Source organism: Schistocerca americana, chromosome 9 (assembly GCF_021461395.2).
Source record: "Schistocerca americana isolate TAMUIC-IGC-003095 chromosome 9, iqSchAmer2.1, whole genome shotgun sequence".
In the NCBI taxonomy this organism is placed as follows: Eukaryota; Metazoa; Arthropoda; class Insecta; order Orthoptera; family Acrididae; genus Schistocerca; species Schistocerca americana.
The window spans coordinates 72036027-72061851 of NC_060127.1; the positions used below are offsets into that span (position 1 = coordinate 72036027).

The following is a 25825-nucleotide window of genomic DNA, read 5'->3' on the forward strand; positions in this document are numbered from 1 at the left end:
TTGTGGATACATGCGTTGCGAGCACGGGGCCCCGAGCCATTGCAGCCTTCTTTCTCTCCAGGTCTGCATTTCCTTTCCCATCCTTGCTCCTTTCCCCCTCTCCCTCACCTCTCCCTCTCTTGGTGTCCCTGCTTATGTTGGCCCCCGCTATCCTCCTGGTTCTGTTGGTTTTACACTCCGGCTTTGTTGCGTCATCATCTCCTTTTGGCATTCCTTGGTCCCCCTCTGGGGTTTGACCTCCATTACAAAATTTCGCCTCCGTAGTGTGAGCCATTTGGGGAAGAGCACCTTACGTAGTGTCTTCGACGTGCACCCTCCTAGTACATTCCACCTTTTTCTTTCACGTCGTTGTCTGATACTAGGGTGCATAGCCAGCACGGTAGCCAGCCCGTGTGGTGGGGTCGCTATGTACCCTTTTGGTTGAGCCTCCTGAACACACAGGGATCACACTTCTGGTACCTGAGCTGTGACCTCCTCATGCATGCCTTGGAGTGGTTGCTCGTCATCCTGGAGCATCGGAACTCCCGGCAATGGCTGCCATGCCAGACGGCCCTTGCTGTGGCTGGGTGGCGCCCGTGAGGAGAGCCCCTGATCGGAGTGGGTGGTATCAGGGCGGACGCTATGCAAATGAAACGCATACGGGTCCAGAACTCTAGCCGTTCTTTTGTGGCCGTCTCTCTGCGTGGAACTGATTCCTCAATTCCTCAAGTGCTGCTTCTCTTGCCCCTTCGCCCTTCCCTTCCATGGCTATCCCCTGGGAAGAGGGTCAGGCCTGTCGTCTAGGGGCAAAACCTTTCCCCCGTTATCTAGTTTGCACCAGGACTGATGTAGATACTTTCACCAGTGTCAAACCTTTATTCTTTGTGGAACACATTGAAGACAAGTTTGGCGAAGTGGACTCCCTGAGCAAGATGCGGTCGGGTACGTTGCTGATAAAAAACTACTTCAGCTGCCCAATCTGCGGCCCTTCGTGCCTGTACCCATCTTGGCACAATTCCTATGTCCATTACCCCCCACCAGTCTCTAAATATGGTACAAGGTGTGATTTTTCACACGGACCTCATCCTTCAAACTGATGAGGAACTTCGGGACAATCTCGGACGGCGGGGTGTTCACTTTGTTCGGCGTGTTCAGAAGGGTCCTAAAGACAATCTTATTGATAGTGGTGCCTTTATCCTGGCCTTTGAAGGGGATACCCTCCCTGAGAAAGTTAAGATTATGGCCTATCGCTGTGATGTGAAGCCGTACATCCCACCTCCTATGAGGTGTTTTAAGTGCTTGCGTTTTGGCCACATGTCTTCTCGCTGTTCCCAGGCCCCTCTCTGTGGTGACTGTGGATGTCCACTCCATGAGGGGAGTCCCTCTGTTCCCCCTCCTGTATGTGTAAATTGTCATGGTAGTCATTCTCCACATTCACCAGATTGCGCACTATATAAGAAGGAAAAAAAGATACAGGAGTATAAGTCCCTCGATCGTTTAACCTACACTGAGGCCCATAAGAAATACGCAAGACTTCACCCTGTGTCCATGACATCTAGTTACACCTTGGTTACATCTTCTCCCCTTCCTCCCCCTTCCTTACCCCCATCCCGGACCCCTCTCCTCCCCCCCCCCCCCCCCCTCCCCCGTGGATCCCACACCTTCTCCTATGGGCGCTGCTCCCCCTCCCCAGCCGGAGAAGTGTCCCACTCCTTCGGCGTCTGCCGGTCAAGGGCGCCTCTCCCGGGATGCCCCTTCCCGGCACCTTCCAGACCAAAGGTCTGCTGCCGCGTGACGACCGCGAGAGCCGCGGTCTGTCGGCCCCCAGGTCGCCCGGTCTCTTTTTGTTCCTGATCTTGCTGCAGCTGGCTCCTTTATGCCACACAGCCATCCTCGATCTCAGCCTGAAAATTATAAGAAACATAAGTCCTGGGACAGAGAGCCTCTGGTGTCACCGGAGGTCCCTCCCCCGACTTCACAACCGGATTCTGACCTGTCGTTCATGGATGTCGCCCCCTCCTTGTCGGTGACGGGTGGGGACCCGGCGGTATGACTGGATTTAGCGTGTTCAGCCCCCATTTAAACCATCGTTCTGTGGTTCTCCAATGGAATTGTAATGGATACTATCGTCACCTTCCAGAATTGAAATCCCTTCTTTCGTCCTACTCTGCAACTTGTGTGGTTCTCCAGGAATCTCATTTTACTGATGCTCACTCACCGACACTCCGGGGGTTCCATGTTTTCTGTCGAAATCGGGTCGGACCCCTTCGGGCTTCTGGTGGCGTTTGTACGTTGGTCCGTACAGACATTGCTAGCACGTGGATTCCTCTTCAAACTACATTGAAAGCGGTTGCTGTTAGGGTCCACCTAGGCTCTGCAGTCACAGTTTGCAATCTTTATCTCCCTCCTGACAGGACTCTTACACCTGCTGCCTTAACCGCCCTTCTTCAGCAACTTCCTCCTCCCTTCCTCCTCCTTGGGGATTTTAATGCTCATCATCCCTTGTGGGGCAGTGCCTTTCCATCTGGACGAGGTCTTCTTATAGACCAATTTATTGCTGACCACGACCTGTGCCTTCTTAATGATGGCTCCCCTGCTCATTTCAGTGCCGGTCGTGGTACCTTTTCTGCCATTGATCTTTCTCTTTCTTCCTCCTCTCTCCTCCCTTCATTACACTGGTCGCCACACGACGACCTTTGTGATAGTGACCGTTTCCCGTTGATTATCACGCTCCCCTCCCGCTCCCTGATGGACAGGTTGCCTCGTTGGTCTTTCCAACGCGCCGATTGGCCTCTATACACTGCACAGGTCGTGTTTTCTCCCTCTTTGTCGGGTTGTATTGATGACGTCCTACGTGATGTGTCTGATGCGATTGTTCGCGCTGCTAGCCTTGCTGTCCCGCACTCATCTGGACCATTTCGTCGTCGGAAAGTCCCGTGGTGGAGTACGGCCATTGCCATTGCCATCCGTGATTGCCGTCGAGCTTTGCAACACTTTAAGAGGCACCCATCCGTAGCCAGCCTTACTACCTTTAAACGCCTTCGTGCTAAAGCCCGTTATTTAATCAAACAGAGCAAGTGGATATGTTGGGAACGATTCGTTTCTTCCCTTGGTTCTACTGTCCACCTGTCACGGGTATGGGCTATACTTCGCTCTCTCCAAGGTTGCCTTTGGCAGTCCACCCTCCCAGGCCTTCACCTCCCAGATGGCATTTGTACGGACCCATTAGTTCTTGCAGAACATCTTGCGACCCATTTTGCAGTGGCATCAGCGTCAGCCTCCTATCCAGCTGCTTTCCTTCCACCTTATGTTTCACCCCTTGTGAGTCAGAATCTTACAACGAACCTTGTACTGAATGGGAATTTCTTTCTGCTCTATCTTCTTCTCATGATACGGCCCCTGGCCCAGATTCCATTCATAACCAACTGCTTCAACATCTCAGTGCTCCACAACGGCAACATCTTCTTTGGGTGTTTAACCGTATCTGGCTCCAGGGTGACTTCCCTTCTCAGTGGAGGGATAGCATTGTGGTTCCTGTCCTTAAGCCTGGTAAGAACCCCCTATCTGTTGACAGCTATCGGCCAATTAGTTTGACCAATGTTGTTTGTAAGTTACTTGAACGGATGGTAGCCCGTCGGCTCGATTGGGTCCTCAAATCTCGGGATCTATTGTCCCCTTACCAGTGTGGCTTTCGAGAGGGATGGTCTTCAATCGATCATTTACTGCGCTTGGAATCTGCAGTTCGGCAGGCTTTTTCCCAGTGCCGCCATTTGGTTGCAGTGTTTTTTGACCTTCACAAGGCCTATGACACGGCCTGGCGCCATCACATCTTACTAACCCTTCATCAGTGGGGTCTTCGGGGCCCACTCCCGATTTTTATTCGCCAGTTCCTGATCCATCGGTCATTCAGAGTTCGAGTTGGTACTGCTTTTAGTTCTCCACGGGCCCAGGAGAACCGGGCATCCCACAGGGTTCTGTCTTGAGTGTCCTTCTTTTCCTCATTGCTATCGATGGACTTGTGGCCTCTGTCGGTCCCTTGGTCGCCCCTGCCCTGTATGTGGATGATTTCTGCATTAGGGTTAGTTCCTCCTCGATGGCATCTGCAGAACGGCAGCTCCAGGTGGCTATACGGCGTGCCTCTGTGTGGACCCTCTCACACGGGTTTCAATTCTCTCATTTAAAATCGCGAGTGGTCCACTTCTGTCGCCGTACTACGATCCAGCCCGATCCGGTGCTCTATCTCGCTGCACAACGATTGCCTGTGGTCCCACAGTTTCGTTTCCTGGGTCTTCTTTTCGACAACAAGCTCACTTGGCTGCCCCATATCAGACTCCTGAAAGTAGGATGTTTCCATAAACTCAATGTCCTTCGCTTCCTTGCCCACTCCTCTTGGGGTGTGGGCCGTTCCCTCCTCCTCCGTCTTTATCGTGTTCTAGTTCTGTCTCGCTTGGACTATGGTTGTCAAGTTTATGGTTCAGCTGCTCCTTCCACACTGCATGTGCTGGATCCAGTCCACCATCGTGGTATCCGTTTGGCCACCGGTGCCTTCCCTACTAGCCCTGTTGATAGTCTCCTGGTTGAAGCTGGGATCCCCCCCCTTTCTATTCGGCGGTCCCAGCTTCTGGTGTCTTATGCCCTCACTATTCGTTCCTCTCCCACTCATCCTTCCTATTCTATCCTGTTCCCAGACCATGGACGTCGCCCACCCGACTCCCGCCCTCGGGCGGGTTTACCGGTTGGGCTGTGCCTTGCTGCGTCTCTTTGCTGTGATTTTCAGCTTCCTTCTTTGTCCTGTCTTCCTCGCTCCCTCCCCTCCACCCCTCCTTGGTTAGTTCCTCGGCCTCGAATTCGTATGGATCTCCGCCGAGGTCCGAAAGATTCCATCCCCCCGGTGGTGTTCCGTTCCTTTTTCTGCCAAATTTTATGGGAGTTTCGGGATGCTGTTGTTTTTTACACTGATGGCTCTAAATCTGCTGATCATGTTGGGTATGCCTTCACGTCCTCTGTTGGAACGGAAAGTCATCTGCTGCCACCTACTTGAGGGGTGTTTACTGCGGAATTGATGGCAATTTCCCAGGCCCTTACCTTTATTAAACAATCCCAACACAACCGCGTTTTGTTATGTACGGACTCGATGAGTGGCCTTCTTGCTATTGACCGGTGTTTTTTGCGCCATCCCTTGGTCTCTGCCATCCATGACCATCTCGCTGATATTCACCGTGCTGCTTGTTCCATTGACTTCCTTTGGGTCCCTGGCCATGTGTGTATCCCGGGTAATGAGCTCGCTGATCGTTTGGCTGGGGGAGCAGTTACTTACCCCCCGTTTTCTGTAACCCCTCCTGCAGCGGATTTACGGCTTCACATCAAATCCCACTTCGCACAGTCATGGGTCAATTCTTGGGAGGCTACTCCCGTCTAATAAACTTCGTGCAATTAAGGTGACGCCAGTCCCGTGGCGTTCTACCTTTCGCCTCTCCTGAAAGGACTCGACCACAGTGTGTCGTCTCTGCATTGGCCATACCAGGCTGACCCATGGTTTTCTTTTGCGTGATGAGCCACCCCCACTATGGGGTTGTGGAGCCTTCCAGTCAGTAGCCCACATTTTGGTTGAATGCCCCCTTCTTTTGGCTCTGTGTGCTAAGTACAAACTCCCCCACACTTTACCTTTGATGTTGGCTGACGATTCCCGGATGGTCTCTCTGGTTCTCGGTTTCCTCCGGGAAAGTGGTTTTTATTCTCAGTTTTAAGGTTTTTAATCTCTCTCTGGTGTTGGGGCAGGGCGGTGAGTGTTTGGGTGTCTCCCACTGTAGGCAGTGTTCGGAGATTCCCGATTCACCTCCCTGACCGAAATCCTCTTTTCTTCCCCTTTTACTCTGTTTTTTTTTTTTTTTTTTTTTTTTTTATATATATATAAAAAGGCTCGGTTTGTCTTTCTATTCCCATACATACTTTCTACATTATAGCAGTTGTACCTTTTAAGTCACAGGTGGTCTTGCCTATGCTGCTTCAGCATAGTGTTGGGTTCGTTCTCTTGCCGACTTCCCTCATTTTGTTTTTTTACCAATGACAATGTGACTGCCCTTTTACGTTTTTCCCTTTTTCCGTTTTATTGTTCTGACTTTACTGAGATGTCCCGTTAGCGGAATGGAGTATATTTGAAACAAGGGACTGATGACCTTGCTGTTTGGTCCCTTAAACCTCAAACCACCAAACCAACCAACCTTCCTGGCGAGAGGGGGTCATTTTGACCAGGTTGTGGATTGGGCATTGCCGATTTAGCCACCGCTACCTGTTATCTGGTTACCCGGCCCCGCAGTGCCCCTGTGGTCATCCGTTGACGGTGCGCCATGTTTTATTGTCCTGTCCCCATTTTATTCGTTCTCGTGTTGTCCTGTGTCTACCATCTACCTTACAGGAACTTTCAGCTGATGACGCTCGAGCAGCTGCTCGTGTCCTTAGTTTTATTATATTGACGGACTTGCCCAAAGAGATCTAACTCTTTTATTTTGTTTATCTGCGTCTTTGTAAGTACTTTCTGGTGTTGCCCCCTTGTGTTTTTCTACGCTATTAGTGCACTAATGTTTGTGACTGGGCGCTAATGACCTTAGCAGTTGAGTGCCCAAAAAAAAAAAAAACACACAACTACTACTTAGGTTCAGACTTCTGATCTGTTGACTCGCTGCAATGACCTGCATGTGCCTTGCGGGACAGTTAGGCTTGCCCACCATTGATGTGGCGCTAGAGCTAAATGTCCTTGGGCACGATGGTGATGCACTTGGCATGGGTGATGCACAGGTTTGTGCCTTTGAGGAGACCGATGAGGCAGGCCTCACTGGTTTTCTCCAGTGCCACGATGACGGAGCTTTGGAATCACAGGTTGGTCTTGAAGTCCTGAGTGATCTCGCGCACTAGGTGCTGGAAGGAAAGCTTCCTGATGAGCAGCTCGGTTCTCTTTTGGTAGTGGCGGATTTCATGCAGGATGATGGTTCCTTGTCTACAGTAGTGCCGTGTCTTCATGTCCCCAGTGTTGGGCACACTCTTCCTTATCACCGTGGTGGGAAGCTGTTTGTGCAGCGCCTTTCGTATCTGTAATTCTATGACGACTGTTGGATGAAGAAATTTCATTGCGGATACACAACCAACATCCGAACTCTTATAAGAATCAGATGTCTATGCGTAGGGGGTTTATTTGATGCGGTTTGTTGTGGTGTGGCTAGCAGGAAATTGGGAGTTTGGGTCTGAAGGAAAGTGTGTTCGGCTAGTTCTCATTGGTGTATAGCCATAGTGTCCTGTGCGGTTAGAAGTCATTATTTCCTTCCCCTCTCTTTCCAATCCCATTTCCTTTCCATTACTTCACTCTGATGCTCACACCTTGATTGCTGCAGAGTTCGGTCTTTCTGGTGTTAGTTGTTCACAATGTTGGGAACTAATAGAAGGTGCTGATGTTGGTACACCACACCCCCACGAATAAAGGAAAAAATAGTTGTCTATTTTGAGGTATAAAATCTCTGCTGGACCGAAATGGAACCACACTTTCCATCCCATCAGGGGGGCCACAGTCCCTTTTGTGGCTACATACGTGGCCTGCACGGGGCCCCGAGCTATTGCAGTCTCCTTCCCTTTTCCAGACTGCATTACAAGTCCCTGTTCTCCTTCCCTGTCCTTACTCCTTTCTCCCTGCACCCTCCTTTCCCTCTTGGTGGACTTCTTTATATCGACCTGGCTATCCTGCTGGCTTTGTTTCGGTATGTGCTATTGTTTAGTTTGCTGTTTCCATCTCCTTTCGGCATTTTTGGTCCCCTTCGTGTTTGACCACCATTTCCAACATTTTCCACTTAGTGTGAGTCATTTGGGGATGAACTCCCAACCTAGTTTCCATGGTGATGGCTCCTCTCACCCTCCCCTCCCTTTTCCCATTGCACCCTTGGCCCCCTTTCTGCTAGGTCACCAGCACGATAGCCAGTCTGTGTGGTGGGGCTGTCAAGTACCCACTTGGCTGAGCCCCCTGACAACACAGGGATCACACTGCTAGTACCTGAGCTATTAATGCCTCGTGTGTGCCAAGGCCTAGATGCTCATCACTTTGGGGCGGCAGAACTTCCGACAACGGCCGCTGTGCCAGATGACCCTTGCTGTGGCTGGGTGGCGCCCGCGGGGTGAGCCCCTTGTCGGGGTGGGTGGTACGAGGGCGGACGCCTTGCACATGAAACAACAAAAGCTTCCACATCCTGGCCATTCTGTGGCTGTCTCTGAGAGTGATAGAAGTCATGACACTCCTTCTTCTGATACTTCGGCCTTCCCCTCCCTGGCCACCCCCTGGGAAGAGGGTCAAGCTCGCTGGCTTGGGTTGAAACCTTTCCCTCTGTATCTGGTTTGTACCAGGACAGATGGCAAAAGTGTTGCCACGACCAAGCCTTTGTTTTTCGTGGAAACAATTGAAGATAAGTATGGTGAAATGGAATTCATGAGTAAAATGCGATCTGGTTGTTTGCTCATAAAGACATCCTCTGCTGCCCAGTCTGAAGCCCTACGTTCTTGTGACCATCTCAGTGACACCCCAGTCTCCCGTCGCACCCCACCAATCTTTGAACTTGGTACATGGCATCATTTTCCACTGTGATCTTCTCCAATCTGCCGAAGAGCTCTGTGCAAACCTCTAGTGGCGAGGAGTCTGATCTGTCTGCCGTGTACAGCAAGGCCTTATAAACAATCTCACCGATACAGGCAACTTTGTTCTCGCCTTTGAGAGGGATACCTACCCAGAGAAGGTAAAGGTGATGGTGTATTAGTGTAATGTGAAACCTTACATTCCACCACCGATGAGATGCTTTAAATGCTTACGGTTTGGACACGTCTTCCCGCTGCGCCAATGATCTCCTCTGCGGTGACTGTGGGCGCCCCCTCCATGAGGGGAGTGGTGTGCTCCCCCGTCAGAGTGAGTAAATTGTAATGCGCAGCATCCTTCACGCTCACCAGCATGCCCAGTGTATATGAAAGAACGATGGATTCAAGAGTACAAGACCTCAGATCAACTTAATACACCGAGGCTTGTCTAAAGTATGACTGGCTCCATCCCGTGCTTATAACTTCTACTTTTGCTTCAGTTACGTCCATTCCCCCTCCTACTCCTCCTCTTCCCAGTCCCGCCCCGTTCACCCCACACCTTCCGCATCACCCTCACTCTCCCCCTTCCCCTCCCTCCCCCCTACCCATCAGTACCCATACCCACCCCTTTGGGTGCTGCTCCCCCTCCTCCACTGGAGAAGTGCTCCCCTTCTTCAGCAGCTGCCAGTACTGGAGCTCCCTCTCGGGACTCCTCTACCCAACACCCCCCTGAAAGGCGATCTGCAGCTCCACATCGGCTGCTTGATCCGCGGCCAGTGGACACCAAGATTGTCAGGTGTAATTTTGTGCCCGACCTCGCTGCAGTCTGCCCTTCTCTTCTTTCACAAGAGAAGAAGCAGAAACACAAGAACAATGGCAAAGCCCCTCCGGCACCCTCCAGCCAAAGAAACAACAGAGTCTGACCTCCCCTACATGGACATTTCCCCATCCTTATTGGTGATATGGCGACTCGGCTCCAGTCAGTTTGCTTCCCATTTGGACTCCAGCTTGAGAATCCTCCAGTGGAATTGTAATGGCTATTTGCGTCACCTCCCAGAGTTGCAGCCCCTTCTTTCCTCCTACTCTGCAGCATGCATTGCTCTCCAGGAGACCCATTTTGTCAATTCTTACTCACCCACCCTTCATGGGTTCAACTGAAGCCGAATTGGCCCCTTGTGGGCTTCTGGTGGTGTTTGCACCTAGGTCTGCAAGGACATTGTTAGTAAATGGGTTCCCCTCCATACCACTCTGGAAGCAGTTGCTCTCAGGGTCCATCTGGCCACTCCAATCACAATCTGTAATCTCTATCTCCCACCTGACAGGCCACCCACATCCCTTGCCCTGACAACCCATCTTCAACAACTCCCTTCCTGCTTCTAGGGGACTTAATGCCCACAACCCTCTTTGGGGTAGTCACACATCTACTACCCTGGGCAGGACAGTTGAAGCTGTTCTGGCAGGGCTTGACCTCTGTCTCCTAAACACAGGTGCTCCCACACACTTTAGTGTGGCACACAGCAGCCCCGGCCTTCTTCCCTCCATTCAGTGGGGTGCAGTCCCGGCCTTCTTCCCTCCATTCAGTGGGGTGTCCACGATGACTTGTTTGACAGCGATCATTACCCAATTGTTTTGACCTTACCTCAGTATAACTCGCTCTATCACCCTCCCAGGTGGGCCCTCTCTAAAGCTGATTGGGTTGCCTCTCCTCCTCTGCTACCATCCCCCCTGTACTACCACACACTAGTATTGATGAGTCTACACAGATTTTGACTGCCACCATTTTTTCTGCAGCTGTTTCAGCCATCCCTTCTTCCTCAGATTGCATCCTCTCCCATACTGCCCCATTTAGCGAGTGGGAATTCGCCAGCACCCTCGCCCTTTGTCCCAACACAACAGTCTCTGCTAGCTCCTTGAACACCTGGTGAGTTGGCAGCTGTTTTGGATCCTTCAATCCTGCGACCTTTTGTCATTGACTGAAGGTGGTTTTCGCTGTGGCCGCTCTACGGTGGATAATTTTGTCCACCTGGAGTCTGCTATCTGGTCAGCTTTTGCCCATCGGCAACACCTCATTGCAGTCTCCATTGTCCTGCGTAAAGCCTACGACACCACCTGGCGCCACCACATCCTCACCACCCTTCACAAATGGGGCCTTTGTGGCACTCTGCCCATTTTTGTCTGTAACTTTCTTTCTTGTCGCTCTTTCTGGATCCTCATAAAGCACTTCCCATCAGCAAGAAAATGGGGTTCCATGCTGAGCATCCCTCTCTTTCTCATCGCCATTAATAGACTGGTGGTGGCTGCTCTTTTTATGTTGACGATTTTTGTATCTACGTCGCTTTCTCCGTCATGGGCGGTGCAGAACGCCGTCTGCAGGGGGCAATCTACCGGGTGCCATCTTGGGCTCTCTCCCATGGCTTTCAGTTTTCGGTGGCAGAGTCGTGTGTCATGCATTTCTGCCGTCGCCGTACAGTCTATCCCTATCTGGACCTGTTCCTCAATGGCCAGTCCCTCGAGGTGGTGGACACCCATCGCTTCTTGGGTCTGGTCTTCGATGCCCGGTTGACATGGCTCTCTCATCTTTGCCAGCTGAAGAGGACGTGCTGGTTACATCTCAGTGTTCTTAGATGTCTGTGCAATACCACCTGTGGTGCAGACCGCTCGTTCTCCTGCGATTGTACAAAGCATTGGTCCAGTCTTGTGGATTCCACCGCTGCAAGTTTTGCGCCAACAACAGCTGACATCTTACGCGCTCTGCATTTACTGCACCCCAAAGCACCCGAATTATGGTCTCCTTTATCCTGACATGGAGATCAACCTTCTCCTGCGGCGGCGGCCACGATGTGGGCTTGCCATGTCTGCCCGCATTCAGTCGCTCTTTTCTGAGCTGCAGCACTTCCCTTTACTGCCTCTTTTCTCCGCTTACGCACATACCCCTCCGTGGTGCGTCTCTTGGCCACAGCTCTGTCTTGATCTCTCCATCAATTCAAAGGATTCTGTCCCTCCGAGGCCCTTCGCTACCAATTCTAGTGTCTCCTCAGTTCATTCCGGGGTTCAGAAGTGATTTATACTGATGGCTCCATGGTTGCTGGTCACACTAGTTATGCTTACACCTATGCGAGACACACGGAACTTTGTTCCTTGCCAGATGGCTATAGTGTTTTTACTGCAGAATTGGTAGCCATCTTGCGCGCTCTGGACCATGTCCGCTTATGCTCCTTCACTATCTGTAGTGACTGCTTGAGCAGTTTGAAGCTATCGGCCAGTGCTTCCCTTGCCACCTGTTGGTCATAGCTATCCAGGACTCCTTTTCTCTCCTTGATCAACGTAGTTGCTCTGTCATTTTCATTTAAACCCCAGGCCATGTTGACATCCCTTGCAATGAACTTGCAGGGAAATAGACTTTCGTTCAGCATCACGTCGTCAAGTTTTACGACATTGGAATGCAGAATGGCACACTCTTTCTTCGCTAAACAAGCTCAGGGCGATAAAGGATTCTACCACTATGTGGCGGTTCTCCTTATGGGCCTCTCGTAAAGCCTCTGTCATCCTTTGCCGGCTCCGCATCGGCCATACTTGGCTGACTCACAGTTATCTCCTCTGTCGTGAGGACCCCCTTCTCTGTCGTTGTGGATCATTGTTGACTGTGGTTCACCTCTCAGTGGACTGTCCCGACTTAGCTGCCCTGTGACGGTCTTTTAGCTTTTCTGATTTACTACCCCTGGCGTTAGCTGACAATGGCACAGCGGCTGATCTAGTTTTACAATTTCTTCGTGATGGGGGTTTTTGTCGCTTTATTTAAGGGTTGTGCATTTGTTTGTAAAAACTTGCCTGGCATACACAGAGGTTCACCATATAGCATCTCCACTGAAGAGGTCTGGAGGTCTTCTATTAATGCAATGTGCATTCCCAACAGCACTTCTGGGAGTGTGTAAAATTACAAATCTTTCATATGGCACATTATAGCAGCCTTTGAGGAATCATGTAAGCACACCATTTGTGACTCTGTGAGGTAACACAGTCTGTGCCATTTTAAGAAATATTTCTGCCTCTCATTGCCTGATATTGGTCGGAGGTCACTTGCTGGGGACAGCTAAAATGTGAAACCCAACTGCAGGTGAATCTGCCCACCACATTCTCAACAGTTTGTTTCCAGTTAGAATACTTCTGGCCACCTGGTGTATCTGTCGATCAGAGATATGCACGACAAGCAGTTACATGTGACTGGGATTGATCCTACCAATTCTGGGTAGATGTATTAGACCTGTGTTTCTGGGATGTCAGATTTCCATGTTCACATTTCCATGTCTTCAGTTAATGTTTATCTTCACTTGTTGCACATTTGCAACAATACTACATGTTGATGGAATCTGTGGACATGAATGACTGAACAAACAAACAAATACAAACTACTTTTTGGTCAAACAACAATATTGGTCGTATAATACAAATGTAGTGTTAGCTATTCTGGGACTCGCATTGTGTGTTGTAGATTACCCAAATAAATAAAGTGGGGGCATACAGAGAAACAATGGAAATATTGTTCTGCAGCTGTCCTCTACATAACATATTTTCAAGCAAACCTATACATTAGTGAAATTAAAGCTTTGACAAATATTGTTGTTTATTGTCCTATTCTGTACAACAAAAATTACACCTCATTAGATAGATAATATGCTTGTGCCCCTTCTCACTATTTTTTTACTTTGACTTCCACTTTCAAACAGTGAATAATAGGTGTACATCAAAGCATACGTCTATGCGTTGAGAGGAGCTGAATGAAACGCATTGACTTGCCAAGATGGCAATGCACGAAGCTTTCACGGACTACAGTAGCAGCATCTTATCGTAAAGTCTGTCACAAAACCCTAAGAAATTCTGGTCACGTCTAAAAGTCATCAGTGGCATTGAAATCAGTGTCCAGATAATCCATGTAAGACAGAAACCGAAGCAAAACCAAAAATGGTGAATTTGAAGTTTCAATGTTTGTGTACAAAGGAAGATTAAAGACTACTGCTCCAGTTTTATTCTCACTGTACTTCGAAGAAATGGTAAACAAGTTAGTGTTGGTGGTGTTTGGAAACAGCTGACTTATCTAAAATTGAACAAAGCTTCAGAGCCCATGAATCCTTATCAGAGCCTGTCTTGAATTTTTGGCTTCTTCTAACCATAATATATTGTAGATACTCTTTAGTTTCATTGGCAATATTAGATCATATTCAGAGCTCAAATGCAGTTTGGTATCTTGGATAGAATGACCTTCTCTAAGCCAACCAGCACTGCTTCTGAAATAATCATTTGTGAAAAACCTGCCTCACACTTTTTCATGTGGCGCCCCGAAATCGGTGGTTGAAGGCAACCACATACACATTGTTTCTTGCTTTTGAAAAGCATTTGACTCAGTAAAACACCAATTTTTACTAACAAATGTGCAGTTGTATTGGGTATAAAATCTGCGACTGGATTAAGGATTTATTGGTAGGGAGACAGAACATGTTATCTTTGATGATGTGCCATAGACAGATACAGAAGTAATTTCAGCTTGCCTGAAGGAAATTTATTGGGACATTTACAGACAATGTTAATAGTAGCCTCAGACGTTTTGCAGATGATACAGTTACATGCCGTGAAATATGATCTGTAAAAGAACTCCACAAATATTCAGTCAGAACTTGGTAAGAGTTCAAGGTGGCTCAAAGGTTGGCAGCATGCTTTAAGTATTCAGACTCTATGGCTACAATATCAGTGAGTCACAAACGGGAACCAGCAACTCATTTAAATACCTGGGTGTATTACTTTGTGAAAATGTGAAATGCAGTACTTCACTGTTGCTTAATGCATCATCTGCAAAATTTCTGATGCTACTATTGTTTGCCAGGTCATTAATATAAATCATTAACAGCAAGGGTCTCAATGCACATCCTTAGGGCACACCTGAAGTTACTTCTACTTCTGTGAATGACTCTGTGTTCATAACTTACTGCTTCCTTTCTACCGAGAAATCCTCAGCACAATCATAAATTTTGTTTGATACCCCATATAACTCTTCCTTTCTACCGAGAAATCCTCAGCACAATCATAAATTTTGTTTGATACCCCATATAACTCTTATTTTGCTCACGATCAGATGGTATGTTGGTTCGTAGACATTTAAATAGGACTGAGCGAATGAGAAGTTGATCAGGGTTTTTATGGAGTTGTCATATAGATGATCAAATCGGGATAAGCATCGTCGTCGTCGTCTTCAGTTCCAATATGGGTTTGATGCAGCTCTCCGCACCACTTTATCCTGTCCGACCTTCTTCGTCTCCAAATAACTATTGCAACTTACATCCGTTTCCACCTGCTTACTTTATGCATCCATTTGTCTCCCAGAATAGATTTTAACCCCCACGCTTCCCTCCATTATCAAACTGACTGTTCCTTCGTACCACAGAATGTGTCTTTGTCAACCAATCCTTTCATCCTGGTCTGGCACAAATTTTCATTGTCGTCATTCCATTCTACAGCTGACGGTAGTCATTATTCGCAATTGCGAATTCATGTAATGTGTTTCGTAACGGTTGTGGTCGCCGCGGTACACTGTTGTCAGAACAACGCAGGCACTGCAACATCGTAATCCTTTCATCAGTTAAGTTGCGCCATAAATTTTGCTTTTCTGTGATTTTACTCAGAACCTCGTCATTAGTTAATCAATTTACCCGTGTGATCTTCAGCATTATTCTGTAGTACCACATTTCGGAGCTTTATTCTCTTCGTGTCTGAACTGCTTGTTGTGTGTGTTTCACTTCACCAGAAAAATACCTTCAAAAAGGATGTACTAACACTAAAATTCATAATGGATGTAAAACAATTTCTTCCTTCGTGAATGCTTTTTTTCCCCACTATTGCCAGTTTGTGTATCTCCACTTCAGCCATAATTGCTTGTTTTGTTGCCCAAGTAACAAATGCCATTTACAATTTTGTGTCTCATTTCGTGATTTGATTCTCTCGGCATCGCCTGATGTAAGTCGACTAAATTCCATTACTCATGTTTCACTTTTATTGATGTTCTTGTTATAATGTCTTTTCGAGATGCTATCCATTCCTTTCAACTGTAGCTTCCCTTTCCTGTCCTTTAATTCTTTGTAACTGCTGTCGGTTTCTATAGAAGTTTTACATAACATTTCAGTCCCTGTATTTTCTCCAATTACCTTTAAAATTCAAGAATGCAGCCAAGTTAACGTTGACAAAAGCATTTCTCTAAACCTAGAAATGCTATAAATGTAGGTTTGCCTTTGACCAAGCTGACCTCTTAGTTGTAAATTAGTATTACCACAAGTGTTTCCACATTTCTCTGGAATCCAAACCGATCTTCCTCAAAATTTGTGTCTACCAGCTGTTTCATCCTTCTGTAAATAGTTGTCACTAATTTGAAATCATGACTTACCAAACAGATAGGTTGGTAATATTCACATGTGTCAGCACCTACGTTCTATGGAACTGGAATTAATAAAGGAGATGTGAACAGGTAAAATGGATACAAGTGAAGATGGTTAGATTGTGAGTAAATGGAAGTAGTGCTTCGTGATTGTGGCTCCAGATCATCACTGTATCATCTATGAAACCTGAACCATGTAAAGCTTTTAGAATTTTAGGTGGCTATAACAAACTCATTTAAACAGCATGTTAACAGGTTGTCGTATAGGGGTAACTTGTGGGTGATTATTGTTACTCATTCCACTGCCTGTATCCAGTGTTAATTATAGCTTGCTGCCTTTTGTTATACTTTGTCAGGTGTATGATACTCAGAATATCTGTAACCTTCACTTTAATTGGCATTTGTATCTTGCTTTATGCAGCGAAAGAGATTGTTGCACAAATTAAACATTAATGCTGAAACGCTTTGTCAATGCTGTGTGGCTCCTGTGAAAATACTTAAGCGTTTTCTCAATGATACCGTTGTCCACATTGTATCTGTGTATTTATTTACCTACCTCAGGTTCTGTGGGACCATGTGAGCCACGGCCAATCGGTTGCGGAACGAGTCAGTGCTAATTATAAAATTTATGAAGAAAAGAATTAATAAAGGATAAAATGTGAATGTATATGAATAAAGAACACATTATAGAGAAAAGTTCTCAACTTTTTGGGGGAAATCCTGTACAGAGTAGGAGGCATGTGGAGCAGGGAAACCTTTTAACTTGGATTTGAATGCTTTATAAGATGATGTAATCACATTATATAAGGCTCTTGGAAGTTTTTACATAGTTAAGTTTTGAATATTTAAGAGGCATTAGTTTCGAATTTGTTGTTAAGGCTTAAGCAATATCCTCCCCTGTTGTGTGAGATTGTAAGGTTTCTTTGTTTGTTTTGAAATTTAGCTACCTGTTCTACAGTTGATTAGTAACAAGAAAAATATTCTAATTTCAGCTACCACATGGAGGTAAATACTCAAAGGAGTACATCCTGAAGACACTAGCAAATTATGTTGCTCCTCTCGTGTTCAGTCCCCTGTCGGTAAGTGTGATGTATTTTAAAATTGTGCTTGGCGACATGAAAGGGTGTAATGAATAAATGTCACATACGTTAAAAACCTGAGTAAGTTAATGGAGTTATAGATTGTCTAATATACATGCTCTATGTAGTATAGCTAAAAAAATATTTACTAATTCATGAATGAATTACTACAGGCCATACACTTTAAGTTGGCCCATCTCTGATTGGCAAAGGCGGCTGCCTTCATGCCACTCCAGAATGTTTATGCTCATTTCTAACCTTAGCTGGTAATAGCAACGTACCAGTAGTAGCCATTTTTAACATATTATTGATCAGTGTGTGTGCACAGTGATTGTTAATATTAAATATAAAAACGAGTGATGAGGCTGTACTTGTGCTTCTATTAACTCAATTACTCAAACGTTAAGTGATGCTTACTTTCCTATCCCTTCTGTGAAGCATTAATCCGTTACATGCTCGTATCTTTTATAAGCTGTAGGCTGGCTGCCCTGGGAGTAGGAGGAGGAGGTGGAGTTTGAGCCAACAGGCAGTGCACTGCAAGATGATTAAAAGATTCCACTCCCAGTGTCGTCTGCTCGGGGGCCAACTTAAAGTGTATCTGTTTTGAAAAGCAATTATGTGTGATGTCAGTAAATATATTATAATTGGTAGTTATAGTTTCACTTTCAACAAAACCATGAAATGAGAAAAAGAAATAAAGAACAGATAGTGCTAAAAAAATAAGCTGTCAAAAAAGAACACCAAAACTGACAAAAATAGCTCTAAATTTGGCCATAACATAAAAAAGATTTTCTTGACCCTACCAATAAGTGTGTGCACTAACACTGACTTCCACTGTATGGTGGTGCCTTATGTTACACTTGGATTAAAACAACGTTGTAATTGATCTTTCAGTAGGTCAAATGGTAATGTCCATCTGCCGACTGACAACAATTGTTTCTCAATTGCTACTTGCTATTTGCATTGTGAGTTTTGCAGAGCATCATTGAGTCTGTCTTGTTGCACACTGGCGACACTGCCCCGTGTCAGTTGCACAGCTATTTTCTTTGAATTGTAGATAATAGCCATTTCTGTGTAAGATTTAAAATAAGTTGCATCTGCTCCTTTTCGTAATTGTCACCAGTCCTTTTCTTTCACCCTCCTTCCTTCCCCTTCAACCCTTCTTTCTGCCAGGAGGTGGCTCTGAAAGCTTGCATGCATGATACCATTGGTATGTGTGTTCTCCTGACTCCACATATTCATTCATTTAGAAGTGAACTTTTCTGTATTCTAGATGACAGCGTAAAAAATGTATGCAGTGAGATTTTTACATTGTATTGAAAAGTCATCACGAAGTAGTTGAGCTTAGTCTGTCCTTATTAGACCAGTTGTATTGAAAGCATAATTCCCTCAAGAAAACTAAAAAATTTGAGAGAAAATGGCTCATCACAAGCAAAAAATTTTAGTACAGCCAATAGACTTATTCAAAAGTTAAAACTCTGTTCCTAACTTTTGGAACTGTTAGTTCCTTTCCGAAGGAGGAAAGAGATAAAAGGCTGGGGAAGATTACAAAAGAATGTGCTCTGGCTCTTCAAATGTCATCTCTTCCACTCCTTTCCTCCCTGCCTCTCTCTCATCCTGGGGTTTGAATGAACTTTCTCTTGTAAACATCCCCCTTTCCACCATGGGGAAGAAACACACAGTTCTGTTCCCCCCACCCCACCCCAATGTGTCTGTTGGCAGTGGATATTAGACTGACATTTTTCCACAGATGTGGAGAGCAGATTACAAAACAAAAGTGAGGGGACAAAGAGGAACAGGGGGCTTGTTTGTCATTGGTCATCACTTCAGCGCTTTGCAACTTGGTGACTTAACTGTAATAGTTCAGTATGAAAGTAAAATAAGAATGTTGATAAAATCAAAAGCCTAATTTTTCTGTTTATTTTTTGTGTTGCTTGAGTAATGATTACATAGTGCACAAGTTTAATAGCACAGTCTCAACATACATTTGCTGAAATTTAAAGTGGTTAGTTGGTAAGTGGTTTAGAAATAACCCAAAATATCTAAATGTTTGGAGTCTGGGGTGAGTTTCATGACAAGAAAGATAAACATTGTCCTTTGATACTGTAAGTTGGAGACAAAAAAAGTGTGTAGAATAACACTGGTGAGTCCACTGCTATCCTGTGAATTAAGAACTTAAAGGATAAAAATTCTGGGATTGATATGTTTTCTGACTACCATTATGATTTTGGGAAAGCTACTACTTTACTGCTTAGTGTATTTGCGAATTTCTCAACCACATGGTCTTAATATATAAGATACTTTATCTGTAAACCACCATGTTTGCACAGTGAGAGATTATAGCTTTTTTTCTGAGTGAGGGGGTGCAAATATGTAAAAGCGGGTGGCAGGATGAAGCTTGATGATCCTTCAGTTCTAGTTAGTGTCTTATAGATATTAAATATAAACACACCATCATTATTACAGGGCATTTTTTCCAAACTATTATGTGGTTTTAAACCTAAGAAATTACTTTTGTAAATTTTATACTCAGTAGTGAGGCACCTCAAAAATTCGTATTTGCAGTCAAGTAAATCCTATCTCAAAATGTGAAACTGAGTGAGGTGCCAACAGTGGTTGGTGTACTGGACTTGCATTTTGGAGACTACTGAGATTTAGGTTTTCCATAATTTCCGAAAATGACTCCAGAAATATGCCAGCATGTTTGCTTTGAAAAAAGAAATGGCCAATTTTCTTCGCGTCCTTCCTGGAGCCAAGATTATGCTCCATGGCCTCAATGTCAACAGGATGTTAAACATTAGTTTTCCTTCCAACCTTCCATCCCTTGGTTAGGACTTGTGTGTCAAGGTCCTAATTTTATTAACCTGTTTCTGGGTAGTCCATAAAATTAAACTAATTTAGGCAACATTGTCAAAACCCTTCTCTTGTTATCAGTGCTTTCTTTCTCAAAATGCCTTTCAATGACCCGATTATTCCATGGTCATCTGCCAAAACTTATCAAGTCAGTGGCTTAGCCATCTGTCAGATATTTCACATTGTTTATCAGATTTTCCCTGTATATCATTGGCTTTCTGTGTGTTATGTTCACTGAGAACCTATGTGCAAGAGTTAGTGAGGCCAGCACAATGTTATGTAAGGACAGTGGGCAGTTCACTATGGCAGAACATCCTGTGCAACAGTATGGATGTAGCTTTGTGTTCTTAGCTCTGCGTCCCTCCTGCATTATGTTATCTCTTCTCTTTAAAATCATCCCATATATTTCTATTAATTTATCTATTTTACTTGTTATTGAGCTCCATAGCTGTGGATTATATTACTTTAAGAAATAATCAACCAGACACTTTTTATGCATTATTATCTGGGAAAAACTTGGAATTATTCATTGTTTTGTTACTCTAACAAAAAAATTTACTTGAAGTCACTACTGCTGAATAACACTGTAACAATCAAACATAAACAAGAGAAGAAAGCCAAAATAAAACTTCAGCAGCATAAATGCGCCATTTACATCAACAATACAGTGTACACAAACTGCTTTCATTCAGCGTGACATCACAACTGTTCATATTTCTAACAGGTCGTGAGAAAAGTTGCAAATGGAGGTTTGAGAAGTATTACTTTAAAAGTAAACTTCCTTTTACGTGTGAGAATGTACAGGGAATTTCATAAATCGTGCTGCGTTATCTCTCATTCAAAATGTGACATATTAAGGACCAGCCACTTTGAATAATTTCTGGCCTAGAAGACAAGCAATTTATGCCATTTCAAATTTTACTAGCACGTTTGTGTTTGATATGTCTTTAGGGATAATACACACTAAAAAAATACCAAGCTTCAAGATAAGTTTTTCTTGTTTATTTTAGTTTTTTTATAGATTACAAATTATGCAATAATGATGGCAAAAAGTATAATTACCTTTCAAAAATAGTGTGAGGGGGTTCGTGAGCGATTTTACACAGAATTGGTTTTCCTGGGGAAAAGTCAGAGCTCGATAAAACATAATCAGTCAGGGAATCCACAAAATGTTCGGTGCACAGCAGTGAAATTTATAATTGTGCTTGTCAGAAATATTCAGTGGCTATGATTTAAGCTGTACTCCAGGAGACTGCCTAACCTCACCCTAGGGAGAGGGGGGTGGGGGAGACAAAAAAATATTTGATCACCAATAGTATATGTGAAAGCTTAGCTTTTCTTGTAGCTATACTGTATCTATGTTAAATTAAACCATCAACTTTTACTACTTGTGTGTTCGAACTATTAACACTCATTTTGCTATTGGCTGATTACATCATCTGTCTTACGCTCTAAATATCTGCTGTCATTGGCTGGTGAGATCCTGTGACATGAGCTGTGATTGGCTGACAAAAGCACATTGCACAGTGCAATCTTGATTTCATAATTTTGGAAGCTACCACGCTGCATTTGGTGGAATTTGTATTTATGCTCTGATAATACGAAAATATGCAATGTACATGTTGCCACACATTGGGAGCTTTCCTCCAAAATGTGTTTTTTTGCTGTTTTTCATTTCTGAAAATGCCAGGAAGTGCTACACGTGTGTGTAAAACCTTTATTGTTCATAGGATAAATAAGTTTTATAGCTCTGAGGGAAATTATACTTTTACTTAACACAAAAAAATTTGTGCTTTCACCTGTGGTACATTGTATTTTCATCCAGGAAAAATGTGTTTTTAACTGGGGAAAAGTGTATTTTTAACCAGAAAAAAAACTGGTATTTTTTTCTCTTGTCAACATATACGTCCTCAATTAGCACATTGTTTCAAACATTGACAGTGATTTGGGTGCTACAGCTGCCCAGTAAGATATAACAATTTCATTTATCTACTACACTTCGCAAATTGTGCAGAAGTAGAGATGGTTCTATGTCAGGAGGCACTAACCCAAGTTGCTCTTTGCCAGTTTCTCTTGGAAGGATGGTGGCGACCTGTTGTCGCCAGTAGGTACTGTGAAAGAAGATTCAGAATTAGTTATTCATTTCTGTAAGTTACAGTCAGTGTCTTGACTTGCTGTTTGTGCAGCTCAAGGTATCTGATGCCGCACTCACTGGTCCTGGCCGGCAGTTGCAGTGGTGGTTTGCTGACTGCGTTGACTCCAGCACTGACCATGCCACGGCAGTGACTGAATGTGGTGCATGTATTGGACATACACATGCTGATTTTGGATGTGCTCTGTCCTCTCCCACTCACTGTCATTCTTCTACAGCTGTCTCACCATGATGTGATGACTGTTGCTGTGTAGTGCAACAATCTTGGCCTGTCATTCAGGTAGACCCTGTTCAGTCTGCCAAAGTATCAACAATGCTGGTGTTCTGCCCCAGAACGATAGGGAAGAACCCTGGTTCCACCCATCTGCAACAGCAGCAGGCTGTGCTGTTGAACTCTGCGACTGGTGATTACGGAGAGGTTGCCGTCTCTCCCATCACTTTACTGTAATCAGGGAAATGAGTGTGGACATAATGTGCGCTGTGGTCCACCTAACTGCCTAAAGAGTCAAAATGTTTACCTGCTGTCACCTGTCATGACAGCATAGGTCTTACCATTCCAGAGGTATCAGCAGTTATCACACTGCTGTGCTTGCTTGACAAGTTTGTTGTATAATAGAACTGGTTCATAAAAGCTCTTGGTACATGTGGTTGTGTTATCAGTAGCGTTTCTTTCATCATGTTACAAAGGTGATGTGATCCTGTCCAGCTCCTCTGCCCTACTACATTTCTGCGGAGGTTCAGTGTCTGGCTCGCCAGAAGCGTCAGTGTTGTGTTTTCCTCTGATCCTCTCTTGGTGGTGAAATGTCATTCTTCGCTCCCACCTAGTGTCAACACAGCAGTAATGTAAACGAGGTAGCTTCGCTCTCTTTGCTGCCTTGTAGAAGGTTGGCATGCAAAAATATTTATAACATATTATTCCTTGTAAATGTACTCTTGAAGTATAGTAGATAAACAAAATTGTTGTTTTGCACAGGGAAGCTGCAGCATGCAAGAATCAGTCAGTGTTCTAAATGATGTGTTAATTGAAGGTTTAAATATATATCACGCAAATTGAAGGCGGACAAAAGCCAGCAACATACAGTGGCATACGTAAAAAGGTGGCTGGTCATTGTATTTCTTAAGTAAATCTTACATTTTCTTGTAGCTGTAGCTCTTATAGTGGAAACTGCTACATAATATCTCATTTTTTATCTTTTTCTTGTTCATGTTCTCCTCGTGCTCATATTTTGCTGTACCTTTTGTCTGTCCTGTTTATCCTTGTCCTATCTTTTCTTTTATTCTCTTATTTTCTCCTCCCTACTTAAATGTCGCCTATATTTAAGTTTTTGCAGAAATGTTTCTGCGTAGTATTTCTCGGCTTTGGGTCACACAAATAGTACGATCTGTTTTAGCTTCTTACAACAGTGTAGGTCCCTAAGAGTGGGATCAGCATTTTCAAACGACCTATACGGTGTAGATTAGGGTCCCAAATATATCATCTTGCAGCCATTCAGTCTGATGAGCCACGTTTAAGTAATCAGCAAAAAGGAATTTCAGGATTTCTTGTGATAAACGAGATCTTTGAAAAAAAGATCACTGACTTCAAAACAGCACTATAGCATAGCAGTGCAGTTATTTGGCTGGTATGCTGGAGATTGAGAGTTCAGACCCCTTTGGATGCAATCTACTTTTTTTTACATCTTTATCAAATGACTGCAGTTATTACTTTTCATTAGTTAACAATTTGGAGACCAAGCCCGAGCACAGCTTCAGCCACAATGCTGTGTTCAAAAGACGGGGCTGTGATTTTCTCGGCAGCGATCCACCTGTCGCTTCAAAGCTCGACTCATTTCATACGAGATCAGTGTACTGGTGTCTCGCCACCTGTCCCTTGACAGGTGTTGCCTTCTGTTGTTAATTTATGGAATTGTTTCAAAACAAACATTAGTGAACATAACAGCTGCTGTTGTGAATGGCTGAACCAATATTTGATCAAGCTGATGTAATTTTGCGCATTTACTTATTATGTTTTTGCAGTACGCTATAATTCTGCTACAGAGACATGTTTGTCATGCAATTTGTTCAGTGAGCAAGAAATTTTGGAAGCTCAGGAGGAAGAAATTGCTCAATAACTCCCCTTGCAGATTTTTTAGGAGGATTATTAAATTTCCTTGTCATTGTTTTAAAATTTGAAGTCTATCAAAGAACTGAAATAAATCTTGACACTTGGTCTTTTTTTTAGTATGTACTACTGTATTTTTCCCGAGGGCATGCAGCTTTGCTGTATGGTTAAATGATGATGGCGTCCTCTTGGGTAAAATATTCCGGAGGTAAAATAGTCCCCCATTCGGATCTCCGGGCGGGGACTACTCAGGAGGACGTCATTATCAGGAGAAAGAAAACTGCCGTTCTACGGATCGGAGCGTGGAATGTCAGATCCCTTAATCGGCCAGGTAGGTTAGAAAATTTAAAAAAGGAGATGTTCCAGTCACCCATGACTATTAAATTTTCGTCTCCCTTCACTATCTGAATAATTTCTTTTATCTCATCATACATTTCATCAATTTCTTCATCATCTGCAGAGCTAGTTGGCATATAAACTTGTACTGCTGTAGTAGGCGTGGGCTTCGTGTCTATCTTGGCCACAATAATACGTTCACTATGCTGTTTGTAGTAGCTTACCCGCATTCCTATTTTTTTATTCATTATTAAACCTACTCCTGCATTACCCCTATTTGATTTTGCATTTATAACCCTGTATTCACCTGACCAGAAGTCTTGTTCCTCCTGCCACCGAACTTCACTAATTCCCACTATATCTAACTTTAACCTATCCATTTCCCTTTTTAAATTTTCTAACCTACCTGCCCGATTAAGGGATCTAACATACAGGGTTATAAATACAAAATTAAATAGGAGTAATGCAGGAGTAGGTTTAATAATGAATAAAAAAATAGGAGTGTGGGTAAGCTACTACAAACAGCATAGTGAACGCATTATTGTGGCCAAGATAGACACGAAGCCCACGCCTACTACAGCAGTACAAGTTTATATGCCAACTAGCTCTGCAGATGATGAAGAAATTGATGAAATGTATGATGAGATAAAAGAAATTATTCAGATAGTGAAGGGAGACGAAAATTTAATAGTCATGGGTGATTGGAACTCGACAGTAGGAAAAGGAAGAGAAGGAAACATAGTACGTGAACATGGAATAGGGTTAAGGAATGAAACAGGAAGCCGTCTGGTAGAATTTTGCACAGAGCATAACTTAATCATAGCTAACAAGAATCATAAGAGGGTTGTATACATGGAAGAATCCTGGAGATACTAGAAGGTATCAGATCACAATCTATTAAAACTGAAGAAACTGCAAAAAGGTGGGAATTTAAGGAATTGGGACCTGGACAAACTGACTAATCCAGAGGTTGTACAGAGTATCAGCGAGAGCATAAGGGAACAATTGGCAGGAATGAGGGAAAGAAATACAGTAGGAAGAGAATGGGTAGATCTGAGGGATGAAGTAGTGAAGGCAGCAGAGGATCAAGTAGGTAAAAAGACGAGGGCTAGTAGAAATCCTTGGGTAACAGAAGAAATATTGAATTTAATTGATGAAAGGAGAAAATATAAAAACGCACTAAATGAAGCAGGCAAAAGGGAATACAATCGTCTCAAAAATGAGATCGACAGGAAGTGCAAAATGGCTAAGCAGGGATGGCTAGAGGACAAAATGTAAGGATGTAGAGGCTTATCTCACTAGGG

General features: G+C 44.5%; 1 protein-coding gene across 1 annotated transcript in view; it reads left to right on the top strand.

Moving 5' to 3' along the window:
• Positions 1–25825, top strand: part of LOC124550905 (nuclear RNA export factor 1-like) — a 144063-nt gene that overhangs the window by 33353 nt on the left and 84885 nt on the right. The window contains exon 4 of the mRNA XM_047125687.1: positions 16993–17079. Coding sequence (XP_046981643.1) covers positions 16993–17079 — 87 coding nt within the window. The remainder of the gene's footprint in view (positions 1–16992; positions 17080–25825) is intronic.